At 39.0% G+C, this 23573-nt stretch overlaps 1 protein-coding gene across 1 annotated transcript in view; it reads right to left on the bottom strand.

Moving 5' to 3' along the window:
• The window catches only part of EPB41L4A (erythrocyte membrane protein band 4.1 like 4A), a 330037-nt gene that overhangs the window by 28229 nt on the left and 278235 nt on the right, over positions 1–23573 (bottom strand). The window contains exons 16-18 of the mRNA XM_004376996.2: positions 17478–17525; positions 16897–16974; positions 2294–2413 (exon numbers count right to left, since the gene is read on the bottom strand). Of these exons, the coding sequence (XP_004377053.1) occupies positions 2294–2413; positions 16897–16974; positions 17478–17525 (246 nt within the window). The remainder of the gene's footprint in view (positions 1–2293; positions 2414–16896; positions 16975–17477; positions 17526–23573) is intronic.

Genomic DNA, 23573 nt, shown 5'->3' with positions numbered 1-23573 from the left:
TGTTGACATGTCATGGGGTTGTTAACCATTGTCATAGGGCAATATGTGTACTAACTGTTTAATGAGAAACTATTTGTTCTGCAAACCTTCATCTAAGGTACAAAAAAAAAGGAAAGAATTAACTATGTGAGATCAAATTGACAATAGCAACTCAAAAGGTTTGATGGGAAGACTAGGAGACAGTGAGTTGAAGATAGTGGTGATGGACTAATTTGAAAAAGGATAGTGAGAATAGCAGCACAACTGGAAGAATGTAATCGATGTCACTGAATTGTATGTGTAGAAACTTTTGAAATGGTGTAACTTTGGCTACATATATTTTCACCAAAAAAAGGTCCTCAAGGTCGAGAAGGGAGAGGGTTGACATGTTGTGGGGTTGTTAACCAATGTCATAAAACAGTATGTGTACTGACTGTTTAATGAGAAACTATTTGTTCTGTAAACCTTCATCTAAAGTACGATAGAAAAAAATTTTTAAAAAAAAGAGTATATATTGTATAAATCCATTTGTATGAGGTTTAAGAAGAGACAAAAACTAATCTATGATAATAAAAGTCAGAAGTGATGAATGACTTGAAGAAGGCATGAGGAAAGTTTTCGTATGATTGAAATATTCTATATATTGAATAGGTGATGGATATAGTGAGTATACACTTGTCAAAATCCATTGAATTATACACTTAAGATGAGAGTATTTCACTGTATATAAATTTTACTTCAAATTACCTCGATTAAAAAAGAAAGTTTACTCTTCAGGCTATTAAATGGAGTGAATTCAGATTACTCAACAGAAAAGAAATGATTAAATTCCCAGGCCCATCTATAAACATTTGGCCCACAATATAATTGAATTATAGTTAGGAACAACTTTGGATTATTCTATTTGTCAATTTTATTTATAAATGAATGGTTTCATGTATTTACTATTGCCTTCAATAATGTTTTTAATCTCTAAAATATATATAGGATTTTTCCTAATTTTATTTTACTTTTCTCCTTTTTTTTAAATAAAAAAGAAATCTACCAGCATTTAATTGAACTTAAATGATTTAGAAATTATTAGAAAAACTGAATGTCATTTTAAGATTTAATATCAAGTTACCAAACCTTGTATATAACAAGTCCCTCATAGGAAAAGATCCCACAGGGAAAACAAAAAGCATGGAGGATCTGATCTTGAGATTCTGTGCCTTCTGGTTACATGGACAACTTCAAACAGGTCTTGATTCTTCCATACCTAAAACCTCCCTTTTAAAAAATGTTTTATTAACTTCTGCTTTAAATTAAACAACATTTTAATTACAGAACAAAAGGATTGTGGAGTAATGAATACATCTATAAGGGTGTACACTGCGTAGTGCCTACTTGCAAGTCTTCTAGTAGATGCAAGTGTGCCCTCCAGAGTCCCCGGCCTCTGTTAACCTGTCTAGCACTCAAAGATTTCCCCTAGAGCCCCTAGGGCCCTTCTGCCCTACTCCCTCTGAGCTCCCCACCTATCTACATACTTTCTCTACTCATCCACTCCCAGACACATTTACCCCTCCTTCCACAAGTAAGCAATGCCAGATATCTGACCACCCAGGATCACAAAGGGATCAGTAGTCAGTTCCAGCTTACTTCGAAAAGCTATGCTTTGGGAAGTAGAGTTAAGAACTCTAAATCCGGATGATGAATAGATCTTAAAAAAAAAAAAAAAACTTTATCAACTCAAAAGAAAATTAATTTTGGGGACTGGCAATCTCACCATTACAGGAAAATTCTCCTCACACATGGCATTGCCTAGCAACAGGAGGAACACGCAAATCATGACATAGGGGTGTAATGAATCACTCTCTGACTACTGCTTACAAACGTTAATTTGATGAGAAGATATTCACATCTGGTCCAATCTGGAACAAGACTTCAGGGAAACTCTGCACACTCAAATTGGGAAAAGCAGCAGGTATTTCACCAACAGGCAGGTTCCAGAACAAAGGAGACTATTCCTATTTATTTGGTTGAATATACATGCTTTTGTTATATATATACATAAATCATATATATATATGATTTTAATAGCCTTGTTTTTGTGCCATTTTGTTTTGGCTGTGTTCCAACTTCTAGGGCTTCAAATATAGTTAACAAATGTCACAGACAAAAGAAATTAAGTATGACAAATAAATAACGGGATAATCATGTTTGAATTAAACCACTTTAGAAGACCTGAAAAAGACACATTCCAATTTGCCCTAGCATCCGCTTGCTACATCAAGCTCAACTTTTTTGAATCAAGGTATAAAAAGAGTCCACATACGAGCGAGATCTGTGTCTGGATCGCCTGTTGTTGGGGTCCGCCTGGCTTTTTTCCTTTTGTCTCCTTAATACGGCTTCCCACTGAGGCGCTGAATCAACCATATCATTCTCCTGCCGTATTCTGAAAAGAAAACCATTCATCTAAAGTTAACATCCACATGATGTGGCGCCTTGTTTTGAGGTTCATTCTGAACTTGCTTTTAGAAGTTATTTAAGAAGAAGCAATTTTATTATACTCACTGAAGCTAAGAATGTATTGACTGGATTAAAATATCCATAAGTAGATAAGTATATAAAAATGTAATATGCATAGATAAAATATGTAACTCTACCGTATTTTCAGTCTTCTATCTTTGGCTTAAAATTTTCTAAGAAAAAGACATGTACCTAACAAAAGCTCATTTAAAACATTTACGTTTTCATTAAAGAAACAATGCTGTCTGCTATAGAGCCAATCTTAAATCATGAAACAAAATCATTTTTTTAAATGTGCTAATTAAAATAGCAATAAATAACTTTACTTTGAAATGCTCTTAAAAATTCACACTAATTGTCAAACTTTTCTTGGAAGATAGTTACCAGATATAATTTCCATTTTTTAAAATAGAAAACTAGAGGTACACAAAGTTACATATGATGGCATAATGCATTAGCAGTTGAGTAGACACACACCATTCTGGTTTGGGCTGCTCACATGTTTAAGAGGGACTGAGGGTTGTGAACTCAGGGCTGCTAGGGGACAGGCAGAGAATGTAAATCAGGGAATGGAAAATCCAGGTGAGGACTGGGGAGCTGGAGAGCTTGGCATCTGCCATGAGAGATCTAGGGCCATTTAATCCTCATTTTAAAAAAATAATCCTCTTTTTAAAAAGATAATCCAGAAATCTAGATTATTTTAACTCTTCCAATTTTTAAGTATTGACAACTAATTCTGCATATAAGACACTATATACAGACCTAAGGGAGCCCTGGTGGTGCAATGGTTAAAGTGCTCAGCTGATAACCGAAAGGTTGGTGTGTTTCGAATCCACCAGTGGCTCCACAGGAGAAAAGACCTGGGAATCTGCTCCTGTAAAGATTACAGCCTAGAAAATCTTATGCGGCAGTTCTGCTCTGTCCTATAGGGTCATTATGAGTCAGAATCAACACAATGGCCCACAACAACTTATGGACCTAACAAAACCCAACTAAGGACCACACTCGGCCTGTAGAAGTTTTAGACTTCTGATGTATGGAGTCTTTCTAATAACGAGAGTGAGATGGAGGTGGGGAGAAGTACTTAATTAAAACAAGTGTTCGATGAATGTATAAATGCTGTCTCAAATGAACCACAATGATATTGTGAAGCTGTATTACTTGTAAAAATCATTAAACACCAGTTATTTGAATATTTAACTTTTAATTTACATAAGCTCTTCAGGAAGCTGCTCCTGAGTGTTCAGTTCACAAACTGGCACTCCCAGGGTGTGGGAGAGCAGCCTGGCATTGCAAGGTAATCACCCCAGTGTGGTGACTGCAGGAGTGGATCTGCTACCAGCCAAACATGGAAGAACAGGGGAGTTACAGTCCCTTCTCTCTCAGAACAAATGCCTCCTGATGGCCCTGATATGGCACTTAGTGTGGACCGTGGGGTATATATCTAGAATGGCCTACAAATGCAAGTAAGTGGACAGGTGAGAAATAGTCATTTCACATATAACTAAAAAAGAGATACTGTAAAGCAAATTCAAGCTGAAAAGAACAGTAGCGCACAAGGAAGAAAGTATTTAAATTTCTCTAGAATAAAGGGGAATTGTGTTGGTAGGAAATTCTCTGTGACACTCAGCAAGACTTTGAACTGTGTATATTTTCTCATTAGTCTTCACTTCTAATAGGCTATTATTTGAAGGTTGACAGCACACAGTCATGGTATTTTTCATAGATTTAAGAACATAGTTCCCTCTCTCATGATGTGTACAGAGAAAATTCAAATTGAACATATATCGCTACAAATCGTAATATTAGAAATATCTGAAGAAACATCTAAACTACCTAGTCACAATTATTAATCATTCTCTAAACAAAAGCTCGCAGTTGAAAATGCCACATATATATATAAATATATATTTTTTTTTTATATTTTATATATATATATATAAAAAAAACCAAAAAAACCCCATTGATGTCGAGTCGATTCCGACTCATAGTGACCCTATAGGACAGAGTAGAACTGCCTCACAGAGTTTCCAAGGAGCAACTGGTGGATTCGCACTTTTGGTTAGCAGCTGTAGCTCTTAACCACTGTACCACCAGGGCTCCTATATACACACGCACGCGCGCACACACACACACATATATGTATACACACACACACACACATACACAGTTCTTCATGGCTAGAACCAGAAGCCATTCTGTGTATCATGTGACAGTCAATAACCCCCCCCCCCCCAGTTCTGCTGATAGGGGTGCTGACCGCTCCTAGCACTGAGTGATTGAGTGATCCAGGGTTAGGAAGAGATAGTCAATGGGAAGGTGTCAGATTGGCAAAGTGGGGTCATCCCCTCCCATAGGACCGCATACCTGGGACTGCCAGGGCTGAGTTAGACATAAAAACCAGACTTCCTAACTCCTAACCCTGGTGTTTTTTCAGATTACAGCTTCCATTGTGAACTAAATAGTTTACAAGCAAGACAAAATTTTGCAATGCTAAATTTTTTATCAGAAAGCCAGGGCCTTTCAGTATTTTCGAAAGGTCAAACCTACTGGCAAGATTGAGGCCCGAAGTTATACAAATGCATACTTCTCCCAAATTACAGACATGTAAAAGGAAGCACAATTAGTATATGTTTATTTCTCTTCTCCTTTGTGGAATTTAGCTGGTTACCTTTGTATTTGGACTTCACTCTGATGTTAAAAAATTAAAACTCCTGAGACATAAGCACACATATTTCCTGTTCCTTGCTAGTAATAAGGACTAAATCAGAAAGGATTTCAGCCTATGGAACATACCAATAACTTTTATTTTTTTAACTGAAAAGTCAAAGTGAGGAGCCCTGTTAGTTAATATCATTGTGGCCCCATGTTTCCAAGACAGATGCCCTCTGCTGGTGATACTGTTTCATAAATATTCTAACAGGTGCATTAAAAATGTAAGGCTCATTGAAGAGTCACAACAGAAGGACATTTTCCCAAGCAATGGGTGGCAGCTGCCTTCGTCTGTAATGAAGTTTGAAATTACACCCTTACAAAAGGCCACTGGTTAATGGTCCCTCATTACAAGAATGAAAGTGTCATTTCTTCCATTACTGAAATCTCCACAAAACCCTGGCAGTACTAGGAAAGGAAATATTCTAACCTTAGAAGCAAGAGTATTGTAGCACTCAGTCCTTAAGAGACAGGAGTTTTGTTTACGAGCAAGTGAATAAAGAAATCTTTAAATAAATAGAAATATCTCCTATAATGATTCTGCCTTTTAAATCACGTTTATTCTTAGATGTAAGACATACAAGTGTTAGTTTTTGTTTGTCTGTTTTGTTTTGCTGCTTTTCCTGTTATATCTTAATTTTAATGTGAGTGGTAATTTACATTATGAAGAATACAACATTGTGAGCATGGCATTGATGCAGTACCTTTTAAAAAGCCAAAATGGGTTTTTACATCTTAGACAGTCATGAAAGTCTCAAGAGGGGAAAAAAGAGTCCATTGTAACTTACACTGGGAATCTATTCATTGTCATATGTTAAATTTAAAGGTGAACTTCAAAAATCATAAATGTTTCCTTTCTATATCCCCTGATCCAATGAGTCTACCTCTACCATATTTTTTCTATTTCCTCATATACAACTAAGGAGAGTCAATAGTTGAGGAAGGAAAGTAATCATAAAAAGGCTTTTGTTTTTGAATTAATGTATAACGGAGAGAGCTGCTTTAGAATAGAGCATATTCCAACAATGTTTCAGGATAGGAAAATTCAAATATATTTCCTCTATGTCTTATCAAACTCCAATGGCCCACTTTTCCAGACTATGCAATTTAGATTTTAACTGCATCTGACAATTAAAATTTGCAAAAGGTTTTGAAAATGAAATGCCATATAATCGTTCGATACTAATAATGAAGATAATGACTATTCCTAGTCTTTTCTTTCCCGTGTCCTCCCAATTACAGCTCTGTTCTGCCTCTTCTGCAAAATTCTTCACATTACCAAGTGAATTCCCTTACAAGCCCCTGTGGGTTCCTAATAAGACCTTCCTTTACACCAATTCTTAATTCCTTTATACTTCTCATTCACTGAGTGAAAGATCATGCTTCATGCTGAACTGAAAAGTTCTACGGAATAAATGTATAATGAAGCTTCAAAATGATATGAGCAATGTACACTGCTTCCAAGGTCTGTCTAGTCCCAGCTCTGCCATTATCTAACTCGAAGACCTGGGCAAATTGCTTACCTTCTTCGGTTGGGTCTCATTTTCTTCATCTATAAAATTATTGCAAAGATCTTTTTTAGCTCTACAACTCTATGTTTCTCTACCTGTGTTTTGTTTCCAAACCAGACATTTTGAAGTAAACTGCTATTCTTCAGCTATATCATAATACTCCAAACAATTGTTTCCTATGAACACTCCACTGCTAAAATTAAATCTGTAGGTCCCAAATGATTGTGAACTTGTGTTTCTCACCAACTGCATTCATTTTTGCATCACCTGCTATAAAGCAATCTTCATTTTTTTTTCAATAATTTTTCTTCCCTGGGGAAATTTACATTGGTTCCAGGCATCTGTCGACATACTCCCTTAAGACAAGCAAGCAAAAAATTCATTTGTTTTTCCCACCTTCTTCCACCATCAATAAATTATTCTCATTTGCTTTTAAAGGTACTTCTGTCTCCTCCACTTATTCTTTATGCTGCCCTTACTAAAATGAGCTACCTTTCAAATTCTCGTCTGTTTTCATAATCTTTTACCCTGCTTTTGCCCTCACTCAGTAATCTGACATCATTCCTCAGCTGCTGAAGCTTCGCTCTTCCACAGTCTTCTCTGTCAAACATGATTACACACTGAAAGTTCCAAATCATACTTATTAAACACCTAAATCCTGGCATGTCTTACTAAAGTGGGAATCAGAACACAGATCTATATAGCATGGTGAGCTCTGTTTCCATTAGCTCTGTCTGAACTGCCCTCTGCACACCCATAATTTTATCTTGTTTGCAGCCCCTAAATCAGGGCAGAGCAGAAGGGAATTCTTGGAAGGAAACAGGTAGCCTATGGGTGAGAATTGCCCACTGCTTTTAGTTTGCTACAAACCCAAACACATTTTTCTAGGGTATAAAGGACGATAAGGTTATTTTGTAGCATGCTTGTTGTCGTTGTTAGCTGCTGTAGAGTGGGCTGCAGACTAATGACCCCATGCACAATAGGATCGGACCATATTGTGATCCATTGGGTTTTTACTGCGTGATTTTTTTGGGGGGAGGAGGGGGTAGATCACCAGGCCTTTCTTCCTAGCGTGTCTTATCTTGTAGCTCTGCTGAAACTTGTTCAGCATCATAAAAACACGCAAACCACCACTGACAGATGGGTGGTGGCTGCACATAAGGTGCATTAGCTGGGAAACAAACTCAGATACCCAACTTTGCATGGAAGGCAAGAATTCTACCACTGAACCACTACTGCTCCCTTGAGCCATTCTAACAATTAAGAACTCCACCAAAACCATGATCTATATTTGTCCTACCCAAATATATCTTTCCTGTTAGTTGTAGTGCCATATTTCTGATACAGAGGATAGTGTCATTTTTCAGATAAATAATATAAAAAGATCTTAATGCAACAGGATTAAAGTACTCAAAACTATATTAATCTGCTATTCAGACAGAGATTCTGAAGGGCTTGAAAAGGCAGGAAGAAAGCCCAACATTTGTTGCAGAACAAATTCATGTTAGAAACACTGACTTTTTTAAGGAAGCTGGGCCCCCTTTATTTTTTTTCAGCTAGGACAGGGACATCAGATAATACCAAGTAGTGCTGAATGTTCTCGTTAATCTAATAGTGCCTGCCTATGTAGGGCGTTTTACAGTTTTCAAAGCACATCCATTATCTCCTGGATCTTCACAAACCTCTTGTGAGATAGGAAAGGCAGGTATTAGTCCATTTGCACATGAGAAAAACTGAGATTCAGGCTGTAAAGTAACCTGGTCATGACCACAGAACTCTTCAAAACAGGGCCAGATTCATAATGTAGGCTCCTAATTCTGTATCCTGTGCTCTATTACATACACGCTGCTTCACATACATAACTGGTATGTTTAGGATGCTAACATCACAGAATAAAATTAGGGAAAGGTTTAAATGGTCCCCTGTTGGCAGTCGACTCTTACCCTGAGTCCTGCTCTTACCCTGAGTTTCTCTCATTTCTTTTTATCTTCACCAGGACCGGAGTTACTTCCACTTTTATGCTTATTCAAAAAACACCTGGCTACTTCTCTGCACATCCAACCCACCCTCCACCCTCGCCCCCAATCTCGCACTTCAAATATCTAAGATCCTAGCAGCACATCAAAGCTAATGACTGAGTAATCCACAGATTCTCCCCCACTGAATGCTCAAAGGACTGCTGATTGCCATCAATAGTACAAAGGATATTTTGCAGACTGGTTTCTCTGAATGCGAAGGGTGTTTTATTAAGCTCAAGGTATTTTCAGGGAAAGCTGGTTCGGGAACGAGTATACGCTAGGAAGGCTGCTTCCTGGTCCCCCTTCAACACATGCCATGGTCAAGTTCGGGGCACGGTCCTTTGGCTCAAACCTATAGTGATGAGCTGCCTGACTCTTCTGATATCAGGTACAAGATTCAAAATTCTAACTAAAAAACTTAGACCACTAATGTTATACCACCTTGGAGGCGGGGCCAAGATGTTGGAGTAGTCAGACGCTTCCGGTGTTCCCTCTTACAAGAAAGACCCGAAAAAAACAAGTGAATTGATTATATATGACAATCTAGGAGCCCTGAACATCAAAGGCAAAGTTGAGGAACTGGACTCAGTGGCAGGGGGAGGGAGAGACGATTCGGAAGCAGTGAGGAGTTGCCAGACCTGACCTGGCGAGAGCCTGAGCCCTTCAGCCCGGAGGAAGTCGGGGGTGACCAGCGAGGCAGGCAAGCAGCAGTGCTCAGGAGGCATTTTCCACACTGGGAGAGACCCAGTGACAGAGAGTCTACTCGGCCATCCGGAACCAATGAGAAGCAGCCATCAATTGGCAAAAGATAAGTACTTACATCTGGCCTACCATGCAGATCAAAAACACCCCCCTTAGGGAAAAACCTCTCTCCCATTTACCTCCCCACTTACTGCTCTGCACTGAGTCCCGGACCGGCTTCAGCAACTGCTGAGTCCCCTGGGTCAGAAGTAGGACCCGTCAAGCATCCTGAGCCATTCTCCCAGCCTTGGAGAGTTAACAAATTAACAAACGGGAAAAAATAAACTGCTGGCTTCCCTAAGCCAGGAACTCAGGGTAGGCACAGCTCCTTTGCCTAGGCACAGGCATAAGGGATCCACAGACTTTGGGTACCTTTCCTCCTGCATAGACTTGTGTGGGCCCATTTCAACAGTGTAGGCCCTCATTACCACAGTACAATAGAGTATATACCTGAAGTCTAACTTCAACTGTTTCAGCTATATGGTGAAGTGGCAGGTTTGTGACATTTGACACTGCTCTGCCCATTAAGCAAGGTCTTTACCTACCCACATCAGGGGCCTGAGGACTGGTGGCTCCACCAGTGCCACCTAGTCACCTGCTACAGGGGCCCAAGAATAAGAGGTGCTCCCCAGACCTTACAGCCAACAGCAATGGGTGCTCATAGTCTGGCTACAAAACCCACCCATCTACATGCTCCAGGGAACAGGGACACACTTTCCTCCTGGACACTCGGGGGTGGCCATCGGCCCCCTGCCTTGCTCAGCCTGTGTCCCTCTGCTGCAGCTGGATGCCTGTGCCTACACCAATCACCCATGCCTGTCTAGAACTATAGGTGAGAGCCTGCACCACACACTTGGTGGCCGACTACACCTGAGCTGAACGCATATAGGAGGAGTGGGCAGACTCCTGGGCTCACATACTTAGTGGCAGGTCTGGCCACCTGGGGGCAAGACTTTGGAGCTTCAGGGGTGCTGGTGACTGGGCGAGCTCACATGAGCAGCCTATTTGGGCATATCAAAACAAAACAAAACAAGAAGCTAGGACACAGTAAGCAAACATAAAATAAATAAATATAATAACTTATTGATGGCTCGGAGACAAAGGTCAATATCAAATCACATAAAGAGGTGGTCTATGATGGCTTCAGCAAGCTCCCAAAATAAAGCATCTAGAAATTTTCCAGAGGAAGAAAATTTCTTGGAATTATCAAAAGCAGAATACAAAAGATTAATCTACAGAACTCTTCAAGAAATTAGGAAGGAAATTAAGCAAAACGCAGAACACGCAGTAGAGGAAATGAAAAAGATTAGAGAAGAGCATGATGACAAATTTAACAGGCTGCTAGAATCCATACAGAGATAGCAATCAGAAATCCAGAAGATTAACGATACAATTTCAGAATTAGGCAGCTCAGTAGAAAGTCATAGGAGCCAGAATTGAGGCAATGGAAGTCGGAATGAGTGAGACTGAAGACAAAGCACTTGACACCAACTTAGCTGAGGAAAAATCAGATAAAAGGATTAGAAAACATGAAGAAACCCTAAGAACTATGTGAGATTCTATCAAGAGGAATAACCTATGAGTGATTAGAGTACCAGAACGGGGGGATAACAGAAAATACAGAGAGAATTGTTGAAGATTTGTTGGCAGAAAACTTCCCTAATATCGTAAAAGATGACAAGATATCTATCCAAGATGCTCATCAAACCCCACATAAGGTAGATCCCAAAAGAAAGTCACCAAGACATATTATAATCAAACTTGCCAAAACCAAAGTTAAAGAGAGAATTTTAAGAGTGGCTAGGGATAAACGAAAAGTCGTCTACAAAGGAGTGTCAATAAGACTAAGCTCGGACTACTCAGGAGAAACCATGCAGGCAAGAAGGCAATGGGATGACATATATAAAGCCTTGCAGGAAAAAACTGCCAGCCAAGAATTATAAACCAGCAAAACTGTCTCTCATATATGATGGCAAAATTAGGGCATTTCCAGATAAACAGAAGTTTGGGGAATTTGCAAAAACCAAACCAAAATTGCAAGAAATACTAAAGGGAGTCCTCTGGCTAGAAAATCAGTAACATCAGATATCAATCCAAGACTAGAACACAGGACAGAGCAACCAGATATCACCCCAGTTAGGGAAATCACAAAAATAAATCAAAGCTAATGTTATACTACCTTGTACTTAGTAGTTCTCAATGTGATGAATTTAAATGAACCAGTTGTTTCACAAGTCAGTATAGCAAAGTAAGTAATCGCTAAAGGAATTTTAAGCATTTTAGCTTTTAATCCTACCAGTGAATTGAAACACCAATATCATTTCCCAATACCAACCTATCCCTCACTATTTAGATCTTAATAAATACTCCATAACATTTGGGGGGTCATACAGAACCCCCAGGAGCCCTCATGGTGCAGTGATTAAGCACTCGGGTGCTAACCGAAAGGTCGGCGGTTTGAACTTACCAGCAGCTCCGTGGGAGAAAGATGTGGCAGTCTGCTCCCACGGAGATTAAACTTGCTGCTGTCGGGTTGATTCCAACTCATAGTGACCCTATATGACAAAGTAGAACTGCCCCCTTGGTAGCCCCATGGGGCAGTTCTATTTTGTCCTATAGGTTGCTATGAGTCAGAATCAACTCAATACCAACAGGCAGGAGGCTATAGAACCCTCTTAGAATCTGACAAAAGCTACAGACCCAATCTCCAGAAAAATGTATACTTGTAAACACACAAAAAATTTTCATACAAGTTCATAGGATTCTCAGACCCCTGCAACCTAGCTATGAATCAGAGGGTAAGAATGCCTGGTATAAAAATAACCTAATGTGTAAATGTGGGGAAGGTAGAAAAATGGAATACAGGGTTGGAGAAAAAAAAAGTGGGAAAACATGAAAAAAAAGTCAGTAGCTCCAAAATTGGGTGTATAACTGTATAGTTCTATATCCCAGAGTGATTTCACTGCTTAGATTTCATTTGATCTTTATAGCAACTTACTTAATAAAATGGATCAGTTATTACTCCCCAATTAAAAGACAAGAAACCCAAGATTTGGACTGGTGAAATAAGTCACCCAAAGTCAAATACCAGCACTTGGCAGAACCAAGACCCTAAACTAAACCCTTGTTTTCTTTGGTTACACACACCACTGACTCCTCAGCAGAGACAGAATTCAGGGAAGACAAAAGAAATGAAGAAAGGATGGGAAAGAAGCTAAGGAAAGAAAATGATAGAAATTAGGTAAGAAAAATAATATGATATAAAGAGTGAAAAGGAAGGCAAGAGAATAGAGACGAAAGATGATATAAACATAGAAACTGGGAAAATTGGGACTTTTTCTTCTTAGATGTTATGACAAGAAACTGTGCTCCAACTTCTAGCTGATTGTAAAAAGGGAGCAAAAAATTATCTTCTTCAACCTCAAAAACTACAGAACTGTAGGATACTCTCTCAGATTATGAAAACAGTAGAGAAAGAATAACTGAAGTGGAAAGGGGTAGGGGAAGAAATAAACCCAAATAAAAGAGGAGGTGCAGAACTCTGTAATGGGGGTGATGCCTTCTGGTGTTCTAGGAAACAGCTGTGGAATGACATTAACCAAAGGGGCCTCAGACAGCCGGCCTGGTTAGCTCTGGACCCAAAGGTGAAAGCGTGCTTATTTACAGTTATAACTTTATAAAATTGAAATGAAACAAAATAACGATCCTTGTTTCTTATATTACCTTTCTAGTGGTATGGATTATGATTTATGATTTTTTTAAGTCCCTGCTACTGCTTTGGACAAAGTTGATTCCTAAACATTGTTTCATTAACTTTTGTTTCTCTTCACACAAAATAAGGGATGTTTAAATTGCTATCCATGGAAACGGTAAAGCAGCTTAAGTTCCACCGGGTAGACTTTGTTAAAGAACAATATCCCCACAGAGTGGCCTCAAAACCTTACAGGAAAGACTTCCTTTATGTTAACAACAACAAAAAACCCAAAAAGAAGGCATGGCAAAGGGAACAACATCCCAAAGACCACATGCATTTCCCAGAAAGTAAAACTGACTCCGTCAAAGTTCCACTAGACAAATGTCATGGGCTTCAAAACAGTTTTGGAAAAGCAACTCTGCCCAGTGGTTGGCCCTCTCTTCAGGCTAGCGTGTCCGCTTCCATGAGAGAAAGGGAGACAGCCGAGAAAGCAGGGTGTGTCGGGGTGCAGGCTCTTGTTGCATAAATGAGGATGCATCCTGGGACTGAATTTAGAGACCTCACTGACAGGAAGTGTAACAGCAGCATGCAGAAGATTCTGTTTCTCCCATGAATCGAGTGGACTCGACAGCAACTGACAACAGCAAGGGTTACCAGAGATCTTTAGTACAAACAACAAAGGACAGAGCTGACAGCTTGGCTGGGGCACACTGTCAACCGAGATACAGAAGGACAGATGAGGTTGAAGATTCATCCTCTCCCCTCAAAAAGGCGCCTTTTACACATGTAGGCAGTCAGACACCAGGAGACAACCGTTTATCACAAAAAGAAGGCACAGTGGGACCATTAGCAGGGCTGCAGTTTAAACGTCCAGAGTGAAGCGTCCAAATGTGGAATGAATGGTTTCTGGAAAAATTTAAAAGACTGATAATGGGATGGAGGGGTTAGCACTAGCATACTGCAGTGGGTAAATGGCACTCAGTTTGCACTGAACAAACTATACTATTTCCCTGAACACTGTCACCTGCTGCACTAGAACTGGGGAGGTTTCATTGACTGGAACTAGAGGTATATTTCTTCCTCTGCCCCCTTTTTGCTACACCCCTGACAGCTACACTTGAGATCTCCAGAGAGACCCTCTAGGCTCTAGACACAAGCAACTTATTTTATCCTACGACTGTACTTCTAAGGAGCCCTAGTGGCATAATAGTTAAGAGCTCGGCTGCCAACTGAAAGATTGGTGGTTTAACCTACCTAGCAGCTCCATGGGAGGAAGACCTGGCAATCTGTTCCTGTAAAGACTGCAGCCTAGAAAACTCTATGGAGCAGTTGTATTCTGTCATATGGGATTGCTATGAGTTGGAATTCATTTCACAGCATACAACAACAACAGGAGAATATTTCTACAGGAAAAATAAAAATATTTTCACAGCCCTTTGGATCCTTTACAAAAAATGTGTCAAAGAGTGTGTTTTGACAACTATTTCTCATTACTAGTCTTACAAAGTGCATTAGTATTTAAACATTCAGAACCACCCTCATTCTAAAATATACTTCCTACACAGTTCAAAAAAAAAATCTAAAGAATTGTTTATTTGGGTGTGGGGAAAGAAATTGTTGAGGGAGGAAATACCTACAAGAAATATTGAAGCCAGTACTACTAGATTAGTAATGAGCTATTTAAGGATTTGTTGGCAACCTTTAAATGGTGTTTTCTTTTTAACAGCAGGTGTCACTGTGAGCACTTGAGGTCCCAACAGACACTGCTTTTAATGGTACACCTTCTGAGCAGCTGAAAATAGAGCAGGAATGAGTGCAACTTAGATGAGACCAAGCAAACAGATTTATTATGATGCTGGCTTGATTTAAAAAAAGAAAAGAAAAAAAAAAAAACAAAAACAGACTTACTGGACTAGTTGAGACTGAAGGACTCCCAGAGACAACTGCCCTGAAATACTCTTTAAACCTTGAACTGAAACTAACCCCTGAAGTCACTTGCGTAGCTAAATAACAGATTGGCCCACAAAATAATGACTATCACCCATAAGTACTATGCTTCTTTAAAAAATCACCTATATGAGATCAAATGGTCAACCATTACTTTAAAACAAAGATGAGAATATAAGTGGGCAGGGAAACTAAACTAATAGAAACAGAACAACCAGAATGGAAATAATGAGAAGGTTCACATATTGTGAAGAATGTAACCAATGTCCCTGAACAATTTGTGTAGAAATTGTTGTATGGGAACCTAAACTGCTATGTAAAATATCCCCCAAAACACAAAAAAATATTATTTAAAAAAAAAAAAGATGCCAGCTTGATTGATAAATACAAGATTCAAATTCGAAAGTTTTAAAAAGGAAGATTTTTGTTTTTGTTGTTGTTTTGCTTTGCTTTGTGTGGCTTTGACAGAAATACTGAATTTTAAGGCAGGAAGAGAGTTACCTTGGAGACCTCTATCTCCCACACTCAGGTTTTTACAGATGAAGAAATAGAAATTATTTCCTTGGGAAAGGTGTCATAACACATAAAGATCTCACATCTACCTAGTATGAGTCTAGTCCTCGAGAAGGCTCCACATGGAAAACTCTCCTAAGAAAATCGTCTACTCTTAAAATGCCATCTGGGCTATTATTATACAGGCTTTGTAGTCAGAATGGGAGGTTAATTCAATCTGTGCTGTATACAAGGACTTGGAGCACTAATGAAGGGCCTTGGAGATTATCTAGTCCAACTTCCTCATCTTTTAGAGGAGAAAAAAAAAAAAAACACAAAAGTAAAGCAACCAGGCCATAGTTCCACATTAGGTTAGCATAGGGTTTCCCAAAAGTAGCACTACTGACATTTTGGACCAGACACTTACTTTTTGTGGGGGCTGTCCTGAGCATTGTTGGATGTTTAGCAGCATCCCTGCCTCTACCCACCAGATGCCAATAGCAAACCGGCCTCCCAACAGTGGCAATCCAAAATGTCTCCAGACATTGCCAAATGTCCTCAGGGAGGAGGATGGAAGACCAAATTGTCCCTGGTTGAGAACCACTGGCACTGGGTAGAAACAAGCACAACTGTAACCTAATCTTCTGACTCCCAAACTAGTGTGCTTTCACTGACTCAAATGAATATTTTTGTTTTCAAGTAAATATTTTGGAAAGTAGGGAGAACTGATGAATGCATTAAGCATCTCTTATACTAATTGCATGTCACATGATGTTTTTAACAAGCTCTTAAGAATGAGTCTTACAGATATGAACTAACTGCATTTACCCATCTAACCGTGTGTACCTAATATCAATATAAACACATATATTTGCATGTGCATATACATGAGGCTGAAACTATGGAATCTATGAAACCATGAGACTCTCATTTTTGGTTAGGTAAAACACAGTAATGTCATGTTAAAAGATACTTCAGGGAGAAATCAATCTACACATGGTAAAGTTCTTACTATCCTTAGATAAATTCACTACACATTGTACCTAAATATAGAATCATCAATTTTTAAAAAAAAACAACAACAACAAAAGACCTTTAAGTTGTTTAATCATCTTATTATAACTCAGACTAAAGAGCTGAGGTTTCCTAAACTAGTGCTTCAAAACAGTGCTGGATTCCTCCTTAAACCCAGATGAGAAAATCAGGCTTAAAAATACACCAGACACACAGTTTCCAACACGTATGGCAGCCTCTGATTTCAGAGTTCCACGTAACTACAATGTTCAGATATTACCTGTTTCTCTTTTTCCGGTGTTCTCTATTAGAGTTTTCTGATTCACTACCACTGCTTGTGTTACAGCGTGAGCGGGACCTGACGACAAAGTGAGAAGAGCAAAAGAAAAAACCCACATTTATGACAAATGAAAAACTTCAGAAAGGTTCATGTTGGTTCTTTGGAACTAATTTTGCAGTACAACTACTAAGCAAAACATAAACTAGCTTTATTACCCCTTTCCCCATCAGTCGGACATCTGAATGCGTCTATAGCTTGGGGAAACAGCAATTCAAGGCAAACGTGGAAGCAGATTATAGCAAATGCCCATGTTCCCAGAAAGTACCATAAAAGCAACCACTTCCAACAGAACATGGCAAAACTGTAAGCTCTAAAGATACTACAGCATGGAAGTCTGAGACAGTTGAAGCCCAAACCTAGTTTTTGAAAGAAGTTTAAAGGGAAAAAAAAAAATTAGAATACTCTTACAGCAGTCACTAAAACAAAAACAAGAGAGTATTCCCCACTCTTGCCTCAATTCTGAGTACTGCTCATCTGCCTTCCTCTTTCTCCTTACCCTCCTTCCATTTTTGTTTATTTACCTTCTCCTTTGCTTTAGATCTGAGTCTTCACCACTGTTATGGGCCTTCCTGTGGGAGACAAATAAATGAAGAAGTTAAAGGAAATTATCAGTTGGCTAAGTACACCAAAATGAGTTTCACTTCAGTCAATGCATATCTGTATGTATTCATTCATTCACCAAATATTTCAGTCACACATATACACCAAGCCCTATAATAGGAGCCAGAAAGATAATTTAACACCAACTGATGCAGTCACTGGCCCCAAGAAGCCAGCAATCTAGTGGGGGCTGCAAACAGTCTATAAGTAATAATGCACAATGTGTCTGATAAGTCCCATTCTTCCGATAATGGCATTAGTCTGCAGTTCCCAGGTCTGCAGTCTGCCCAGCCAAATTCGACCATAATCTAACTGACATTAGCTTTCAGGGGATGCCTTTTCCAACACCCTGGCCTCAAAGTCCTTTAGCCCCATCTCTAATGACCCCTCCTACTATAACTCAGCAACCCATATCATGGTCACACTTTGGACCTTGTCATCATCTATAACCACCCCCAAACACATTGTTCTCTGACGACAACCTTCTCTCCTTCCTGCCTATCTGTATACGTTTAAACAGCTTCTATGAGGCATCCTAGTCAAAATGTGGGCTGTGGAGCCAGACAACCTGAATGTCCATCCCATCTCCTCCATTCAAGTTATGTGATTTAAACACGTCTCTACTCAGTGCCTTCATTTTAATAGACTCTCCCTCAAAGTGCTGTTGTAAGGATAGAATGAATTAATATACTTAAAATGTATAGATTAGGGCCTGGCACATAGCAAGCACTCAAATATTAGCTGTTATTATTGCTTATTCAACTACTTCAATTCTAGTCTGTCTTTGATGTCATCAGGATTCTCTGTCCATTGACCTTGCTACTTTCTCCACCAGCTCTTTGCCTTTCTTCTTTCTCCTTCTTACTCAGCTTAGATTTTCTGGTCCATCAATTCAATAACATGCATGCCAATACTCAAAACGTCAATGTTATTCGTCCCAACTTTTTAGCAAACTCGCAAGCATGGATGAATCTAACTATCTGGGCCTGCCCCAAACAGCTGGCTGAGCAGTACTGGAGAGAGTTACACAAAAGGGCGAATTAGTTACCCTACAAATCCATGATCATAAACCTCAAGTGGGTCCACAACATGGCCTACCACCTTCTCTAACCTAAGTACTTTGTTTCTGCAAAGTTGTTTCAAACTCTTTTTATCTTGTAAGCCTCTGACCCACTGTACCTCTGTGTCGGCAGATGACTTTGTTTTCTCCTTCCAAAGGAAAAAGTAGCCATCTGATGGGAACTCTTTCATCTTCCTGCTACCGAAAATAAAAACTTACCAACATCTCTCTGTTATTTATGGATCTGTCCTTACAAGTAAGTTCAGTCCCCCATCTCTGCTATTTGAGTCCCATCACCTCTTATCTACTCAGTGACTTTAATTAACTACACCTCCTACTCTCTCACACGCTCAACTTCTGCTGAACTCTTTTCACCAGTTTTTAACATTCTCACATTCTCAAGTCTTTCCTATTTGAACAAACACGCACTAACCTACTTTGACCCAACATCCCCCTTCAGCTTCTGCCAAATCTCTCCTCTCTCTTTTAAAGCCAGAATTCTTGACAGAGGTATCTATGTCCCTTGTTCCCATTGCCTACTGTCTATTATCTGGTGCCTTCTCACTCTAGGCAGGTGAACATGGCTCTTTAATGTCATCACCATGGGGCTTCCATTCCCCTATTTTCCCAATCTATTTAAATAACATAATATCAGTATGATATGGTTCCTGTCCTTACATTAAATTTTTTGACAATTTAGTATAAATACAACTACATAAATATTTTTCACAGATGATTTACCTCATGTTCTAGGATTACAATTCTATTCTTATACAGATTTTAAATTTTCTTAGAGATAATGGCCTAGCTTTCTATGTACCTATCACTTGCTTAGTTTTCTCTGTGCCTATCACTAATTCGTCTTCCAAACTTTCTGAGAGAGCTGCTAAACTCTTGTTATGGATGAACACTCAGGTAATCTGCCAGTTCTATTTGCATCTCTCCTGGTACCCTCTGCCCTGCTGCTCACATCTGGATGACTGCTCTCTAGTACTACTGCCCAGATGCTGTTTTGATTAACTTCCTTCACCATGATCTAGGGTATTCCTTTGCTTCTTTATGTGATGGATCCCATATTGCCAGGTCTCATATCTTCTTGTCTTATTCCATCATCTAGGTGGAGCATATATTTTTGTTGGTAACAGAGAAATTTTACATGACAAAGATACGTTTTTTAGACCTGGGATTCCTGAAAATGTCATTATTCTACCCATATAGTTTATCTGGGCATAGAATCCTAAATTGAAAATAATTTTCTACCAGAATTTTGAAGGCAATGCTCCAATGCTGCCTTCTTTCTCTGGTATTGCCATTAAGCAATCTGATGCCATTCTGGTTTGTCACCTTCTGTGAATAGATTTTTTCTCTCTCTCCTACCCAACATTTTTAAGATCTTTTATTAATCTATAATGTTTCCAAATTTCATGATAATGGACCTTGGTGTGGATTTAATTTTTCAATTTATTGTACTAGACATTCAGTGGATTCTTTCAATCTAGAAAATTATTATCTTCAGTTCTGAATTTTTTCGTAAATTATTTCTTCAACAGTTTCCTCTCCTGAATTTTTTTCTGATCTTTTTTTACTAGAAATTTCATTAGTCAAGTGATTGATGTTCTGGTTTAATAATTTTGTTTTCCTTATTTCCACACAATTACTTTTGCTGTTGTTGTTGTCTGCTTTTGGAAGATTTCCTTAACTTTATCTCCCAAATTTTCTATTTTTTTTTTTTTAATTCTGCAGTACTAAAGTTTTAAGAACAATTTCTTATTCTCTGAATGTTTCGTTTTAATGACAATTCATCGATATAATATTTTTCATTTTTCTATAGATAATAATTATTGTCTTTAGAAGGTATCCTAGTTATCTAGTGCTGCTATAACAGAAATACTACAAGTGAATGGCTTTAACAAAGATAAATTTATTCTCTCAGTCTAGGAGGCTAGAATTTTGAATTCAGGGTGCCTGCTCCAAGGGAAGGCTTTCTCTCTCTGTTGGCTCTGCAGCAAGGTCCTTGTCATCAATCTTCCCCTGGTCTAGAAGCTTCTCAGCGCAGGGACCCTGGGTCCAAAGGACGGGCTCCCCTCCTGGTTCTTCATTCTTGGTGGTATAAGGTCCCCCTGTCCTTTTGCTTGCTTTTCTCTTTTATTTCTCAAAAGAGATTGACTCAAGATACAACCTAATCTTGTAGATTGAGTCCTGCTTCATTAACATAACTGCCTCTAATTCTGCCTCATTAACATCATAGAGGTAGGATTTACAACACATAGGAAAATCACATGAGATGACAAAATGGTGGACAATCACACAATACCGGGAATCATGGCCTAGCCAAGTTAACACACATTTCTGGGGGGCACAATTCAATCCAGAACAGAAGGTTTCTCTGTTTCCTATATTGTCTCTGTTTCCTGTGAGTTCCTTTCTTTCCCCCTGTTTGTTTCAGTCTCTGTCTTTTGAAATAGACATCTGTCCTCAAATTCTAGGTGATCGTTGTCTCTCTCTTCATATTTAAACTAAAAAAGACTGGAAACCCTCTAGATGGTGCAGAACATGTCAATGATGGCTTCCTTGTAATATGGGGCAAAGTAATGTGGGGCAGTCTCAGCCATTTCTTGGAGGGTTCCTTGAAAGTTAGTATCTGTAGGCCTTTTCTCTTGTACCTCTCCATTTCTTATAGTGGGATGCTCTAGTCTCATACTTGGGAGATATAAGCCTGTCTTCTAGCATTCTGGAAATAGAGAAGGGAGCTATTTAGTAAGCAGATTTTTAATTGCTTGATTTTTCCTCTGGCTACAATTTCTCTGCCTCCTTTGTAAGCTAATCCTCTTTAACTAAGCCACCAAAACACTGGAGTTTCTCACAGTTCCATCACTGGCTTTGTCTTTGCATTATATCCATGCTATCCACCCAGACAGCCTCAGCTATATTACATAATTCAATTAACATCTTTAAAAAGAAGGCTCAAAAATTTATATTTCAGTCTGGAAGCTAATCTATTTGAAATCTGCCTAGAGTCCTCAAAGGTACCACAAATTCAATATATCAAAAACCAAACTTAGAGTTGTCTCTTTCAAGCCTGTAAGGTCCTGATGATCCTTTTTTAATCCATCATATTTTACAAGACTGGGTTTCATTCTTAATATCTGCCTCTCCTTCACCCCCTATACCATCCCTTCAAGTACCATTGATTTTACCTCTCAATGGCTCTTGAAATCATCTGCTTCCTTATGTCTCCACTTAAGGTCAAAGTTCACATTCTGTATTACCAGGACTCCCACTGCCTACATAGTCTGCTGCTTGGTATCTCCATTTCTACTTCTGCCCTATCTTCACCATCATTTCTCCTACAGTCACGGTCATCTTCACACAATGAAAATGTGGTGTGGTATTACATCTCTGTCTAAAAACTACTGGTCTAAGGATCAAAATGAGTCCCTGGGTGATGCAAACAATTAATGCACTCAGCTGCTAACCAAAAGGTTGGAGGTTTCAGTCTACCTAGAGGCACCTCAGAAGAAAGCCCTGGCAATCTACTTCTGAAAGATAATAGCCATTGAAAACCCTATGGGGCCCAGTTCTACTCTGCAACACATGGGGTCTCCATGACTTGGAATTGACTTGAGGGCAACTGGTGAAGGACCAAAATGCTGAACAAGATCCACATGGCTATAAGGTCTGACATCACCTTTCTCTCCTGGCTCATTTCTTAACATATTTCCCTTCACTCTTGGAGCTTGAGCAACACTGGTGTTTTTTCTTTTCATGAATGTTCCCTGCCCACTTCCATCCCAAGGTCTCTGTATATGCTAGTCCTCTGTCTGGAAGATCTTTCCCTTCTCTTTGCCTACTCTTATATCAGATGTCAGCTTAACTTTCCAGCCTCAGAGAACTCACCCATGCCCTCTTAACTCTGACTCAGCAAAACTTCTCCTAATAATGCTGGTTACACCGGGGATTAGGTTGTAAAAATTTATTAAGCAGTTACAATTATGACATGTGTTCTTTTCTGTATGCATGTTAGGTTTCAATAAAAAGGTTTTTTAAATTCCCCTAAGCACCATATAACTCCTTGTCATGGCATATCAAAGTCATAATTGCACATGCATTTGTGTAATTCATGTATTTCTCCCCCAACAACTGTAAACTCCCAAAGGGCAGGGATTTTGTCTACCGTTGGCTAACACAGTGCCTGCCATACAGTAGGCACTGAATAAACATTTTTAAGTGTAAAGATGGAAGCTGAGGAGAGAAAATAAATTCTACTGTCACAAAGTACGCTGGCTTTCTTTTGCTGGAACAGGAATATTTAAATAATCAGGCTTCAGGGTCTCCCTGAGCCTTAAAAACGATATACAAATTATGATATATATTTAAATAAGTATACTTTTTCGCTAAGGGATAAATGTACTATTTCATTAGATTCTCAGAGAGTTCTGTGATCCAAAAAGATTAAAGAACAATGTTCTAGATTTGGCCCGAATTTGATACCTATATTCATCTCATGATAAACAACTGGCAAAACTGAACAGTTTGATATCTTTTCAAAACATGTCCTTCTGGCACCCATAGCAAAATAGAATTTCCTATTATTAAATTTAAGTTCTTGAGATTCTTCCATACTGATGACAAACCTTGGTTTTAAATGTCAGTGTCAATCTAGCTATGTAGGGATTTGTGCTCAGGAGCAAGGTAAACTGTGTGAAGATAAAACAAGGCTGACAAGGACAGGGCACTTGGAGTAGAAAGAAACAAAGAAGAATGTGTGTTAGGTCTCCTTTGACAACATGCAGCAATGGCTGGTCTCCTCAAAACACACATGTCTCTGGGATTGGACAGCCCCATAAAACAAAATAGGACTAATGAGGCACAGCAGTCCAGGGACAAGGACTAGAAGGCAGAAGGGGACAGGAAAGCTGGTGATAGGGAACTCAAGGTTGAGTATGGACAGTGTTGA

The sequence above is a fragment of the Trichechus manatus genome, unplaced genomic scaffold (assembly GCF_000243295.1).
Source record: "Trichechus manatus latirostris isolate Lorelei unplaced genomic scaffold, TriManLat1.0 scaffold00047, whole genome shotgun sequence".
NCBI lineage: Eukaryota > Metazoa > Chordata > Mammalia > Sirenia > Trichechidae > Trichechus > Trichechus manatus.
The sequence above is the reverse complement of the archived record's forward strand: the minus strand, read 5'-3'. Positions and strand labels throughout refer to the sequence as shown.